This window comes from Oryzias melastigma, linkage group LG9 (assembly GCF_002922805.2).
Source record: "Oryzias melastigma strain HK-1 linkage group LG9, ASM292280v2, whole genome shotgun sequence".
Lineage (NCBI taxonomy): Eukaryota > Metazoa > Chordata > Actinopteri > Beloniformes > Adrianichthyidae > Oryzias > Oryzias melastigma.
In genome coordinates this window covers 14,584,368-14,588,859 of record NC_050520.1, presented here as the reverse complement: position 1 = coordinate 14,588,859, position 4,492 = coordinate 14,584,368, and the positions used below count along the sequence as shown (strand labels likewise).

The window sequence follows — 4,492 nt, the reverse complement described above, 5'->3', positions numbered from 1 at the left end:
CCATTTACTAAAGCTCTGCATGGATAACACTTAAGAAACAAAGTAAACCAAGCCACAATTTTAGACACATCATAATAAGACCAACACATTATAGCACCATTGAGGCCTGATTTCCAGTCTCAAGTACCGTTAATATAAGATTATGTAACATTGGTTTTAGCAATACAAAGCATCTGCATTTTCAAGGAGCCCACCTGCAGCTTCTTAGCAAACCTCAAATTACAGCTGAAGTACCCCTTAATATGCCCCATTAATATGCAATCAGCAAAATGCTGAGAATCTATTGAACTTTTTGTACATTTGTAGATTTCTGTTGTAGATTCAAGATAAAAAAATGTTTTTGTCTACGTAAATCTGCATACAACAATTATTTCCTTCTCTAAAACTGTGTTTTTAAGAATTATTTTTTCCTCCATAGAGTTTGCATCATTTTTAAATGAATAAATCCTCAAAACGTTGCCAGCTGGAAAGAATATTAATACAGATTACATAGGTAATTGTGGAGCAAAACACCATTAAAACTGTTAGTTGGGCATTTTGCCAAAATGTTTCCAAGTGGCTCAGAATTTGTGTTCCTGTTGTATGCCTTTCAAGCACATTGTTGCTGAATAGCTATTACATTTGTTCATTTTGGCAAGCATGTTTGTAGGGATGATGAATGGCTTAATTTTGGGGAGTAAATATACACGCAGCCATTATTCAGATACTTTTGACACTTGGTGCCAGTGTTGACTCTTATTTCCTCATTCTTGTCAGTCTTTTTGATACTTTTATTAATTGTGTAAAAGGCTGTTAAGTGTGTTGTCAACGTTAGTTGATTTAACCTCAAGTGAAGGTATCCTACTGTAAAACATTGAGGTCCAGACTTGACAGTGGCATCTGTCACTCAGTTTTCTAAGTTGGCTTGCTTGTAATGTTTGTGGAAGTTCAATTTTTTCATCATTCAATCTAACGGAACTCCCTCTTTGTCTCCGCCCCCTCTCCTTTCTTTGTTTTTAAATAATCTTTATTTCCTTTTTTTTTGTTTGGCCCCCGCTCTATGTGTCATCATGTGCTTTGCTTCTAGGGCATCAAGGCGCATGGGAGCGCCACGTTGTCATCAAGGAGACAACTGAGTGAGTGTCTCTGTTCTGATATCATTTGGCTGGACATGACTGTGTTTTGTAGTGGTCTACCTTGATATAGTGCATAGGAGAACAAGGAGTCTTGGTACTAAGGCTTGATTAATTTGCAAGTCTAATCAGAGATGATTAGGCTCCAATGTGCACTGACTTTTCTTCACAAATCAGCTAACACGGTTTCCTTTGGTTTTTGCCAATTGAAGCATAATAATAAGAACTCAGAGTAAAAGAAACTTTTACACTTAATTTTTTAGCTAAATCAAATATTTTAACAAACTTTGAAAACTAAAAATGTTGTTAATACTTTTTATTAGGTTGTGTTTTCAAAAAACTCACCATAAAGGCTCACTCATTTTCAAATGGTAAAAAAAACATGAAGGCTGATCAAGTGAAGGAGAGCACGATGACCCTGTTTTCAGAACCAATCAAGCCCTGGTATGTAGACCTTATGTGCTATGAATGCCACCTGCATTGCTTTGTCCTACAAAGTAGATAAGAATGCTGCCTATTGTACCCAGCCCAGAGCTAATCCTTCCCAGAGATGGTGACCCAGAAGATGTGAAGATCAACGATTATGTGTTTAAAGTGAATGCTGCAGAACAGCTATTTCTGCCAGACGTTTCTGAAAGGACTTATGTAATATTTTCTGTGGTTTATGAGAAAGAGAGGAAAAGATACCGAAACTATTTGATACTCGTGCAGAAAATGTAGATTTTATTACAAATACAGGAAAAAATATGAGGAAAAAGAGCTTAAAATTGGGGGGGAAAATATGACAGTTTCAACTGGTTTTATTATGAGTCAACAACGTTTTAAAATAGAGTGTTTGTAGTGTTAATTAAAATTCTAATAAAACAATTAAAGACTTACAGTTAAAAGTTTTACCGTAAAAAAATCCACAGAAAATATTATTTGAAAGTTTTACACTTCCACAAGGTAAAAAGGAAATGAAGAAAATAACTTTCTCATGTCTGCTCCCTGTCAACTGTCCTGCACTGTTCTGGGTTGTTGTAGTGTAGCATGCTGTCGGATTCCTAGCATCAATATGTGAATGCAGTGTTTTAGTCTCCCCTCTCCTCTTAACGTTTACATTGCAGCGTTGCGCGTCGTTGCACTTGAAACTTTGATCCTATTTTCACAACAACACTTGCTCCCCTCGACCTGTCACCTTTTCCAAAGTGGTTTGATCCCATTCCGCACCTTTCACCCGCCAACACTCACTTAACACAATATCAGAGGCCTCCGCAGACACAGGTATTCACATTTTACTTGCTCAAAAGTCAAAGATTTTGCTTAAAAACCACACATCCTGTGTCAAAAATAAGTAATGCAGTTTCAGTTTTTTTATGTGTGCAGATTAAGGCATATGAAAAAAAACTCTTAAATGTTAAAGGTTAAAGCATAAAGAGACAGTAAGTGCCATTAAAATTTCATTTGTGTGCTCCATTTACACAAGGGCACGCGTGGACCTCCATGCTGATGATGAATGTATGCTTGTTTATCGGTTCGTGTCTTTCTGTGAAGTTGATTTATTTTTTTCGCGGAAACATCCTGGCAAAAAGATCTCATCACCTTTGTTTCCTTTGTTAGTGTGTGTTCAAATGTGTGTATCTGTGTGTTTTGATCCTTTTTGTAGCTCATTAAACTTTTCAGAGACTGACAGTAAAGCTGAGCTGCTAAATTATTTGTCACTTTTGTACCTGTTGCCCCGCAAACACCATTAATGAGCTAAACTTGATTTATTTAACAAGGTGAAACTAATCCCACCCTCTATGGCTGCAAGCAGTATATCTTTTTCTAAGCAGCTCTTGGGACGTCAAGAATCACCTTTTTTTACCTGCATTGTCTCTGAGTGCAGGGGACACATACTTGGTTTTCCGTAGAATTTAGAAACTTTGTAAAGACATTTCCCAACATTATTATGTGGTTTTTTTTTAAGCTTTCATTACTGATGCTGTTATATAATCCATTTAATAATAAAGGTATTTTGTGTTGTTGAAGGTTAGATGTTTTACCCTGTGCTTTAGCATCAAGACTTTCTGAACCAACACATGGATGGATGTGTGGTTCGCGACATTTTTTGGGTGTCCTCAACTTGTAATTTTTTGATCTGCCGGCTGTTCCCATTAAATTAAGGGTCCCCAACCTCCGGGCTGCAAACCGGTACTGGCCTGAGGGCCGATTGGTACCAGGCCACAGACGCTAATCAGAGGTCCCAATCTTTGGGACATGGACCGGTACTGGTTCCATGTCCGGCACCACGTCCCAAGGGTTAGGGAACAGCCAACATGTTAAAAAAGCAACATCCAGAAAGTGACGTGGAGGGGGTCTGAATCATACGTCCGTATATGACGAGTTGGGAGTGAGAATGTGAAGTCTGAGCACATCAAAAATGAAACATAGTTGAGGAACGACTTCAACACAAATCTTTTGAAAAGCATATATTTTTACTTTTACAAAATGTTAAAGCATTGTACAGGTAGTCCACTCGGACTAGCATCGAGGGAAAGGGTTTTAAAGTGTAAGATGTATAAAAAGACTGCTTTCTTTCTGTATGTTCACACCTACGTTGGGGCACTGTTTACTTCCACTGATCTTTGTGTGCTGCAAGGTTTGGTTTTGCAGCTGTTTATCAGTTATATATATATATATATAAAAAACATCTAAATTGACCTCCTTTTATGAGCATTTGTGTCTGCATACATGCATATTTAGCTGGATTACACCTTTGATCTTCTTCTCCTTATAACGTCGTGATTTGCTGCCTTAAACAGGCAGATAAGAGGAAGCAGGTATGCGTGCATGCATGGAAAGCTCAGCAGATGGCTATTTTCAAGATAAAACTGGATAAATCCAACTGATCCCCGTCATCTGCGGGTGGTATTTTTCAGAGGAGACTGAAGCCGAATCATCTCCAACGTCCGTGCCGCTCCGTCATAGTAGACCCACAGAAGTGGGAGCTGTGGGGAGTGCACGTCTGTTTGAATGTGTGCATGCATGAGGCTTGCTCCCGTGCTGGCGTGCTGCCAGAGCACTTATCTAACTGTGATCCACCGCGCTACTCACTGTGACTCCTAATTATAGACTGAGGCACTCAAACAGACACATATACACACAGTTTGCACATGCTCTCTTGTGTACCATTCACACTAATGAGGAACAGTCCCCGAGGAAGAACCCACACTCCTCTCAACTCCTTTATAAAGGCCACCGTGACCACCTCCTCTGGCAGCCCACCTCCCAGTCCTCTTGTAAGAAAGAAAGTTACATTCTTGCAACAACCACCAAGACAGGAAAGATTTATAGCCTAGAAGCAGGAAAAGATTTTCAAAAAATGGATGATGGGAGAAAAATGAAAACTGAAGAATGCT

The 4,492-nt window shown here is 38.8% G+C and overlaps 1 protein-coding gene across 4 annotated transcripts in view; it reads left to right on the top strand.

Annotated features, from left to right (window-relative positions):
* Window positions 1-4,492, top strand: part of ccser1 (coiled-coil serine-rich protein 1) — a 118,676-nt gene that overhangs the window by 71,479 nt on the left and 42,705 nt on the right. Inside the window, exon 11 of one of the 4 annotated variants that reach the window (XM_024275556.2) lies at window positions 1,067-1,115. The exons of the other annotated variants lie outside the window; for them this stretch is intronic. Coding sequence (XP_024131324.1) covers window positions 1,067-1,115 — 49 coding nt within the window. The remainder of the gene's footprint in view (window positions 1-1,066; window positions 1,116-4,492) is intronic. 4 annotated transcript variants of the gene reach the window in all.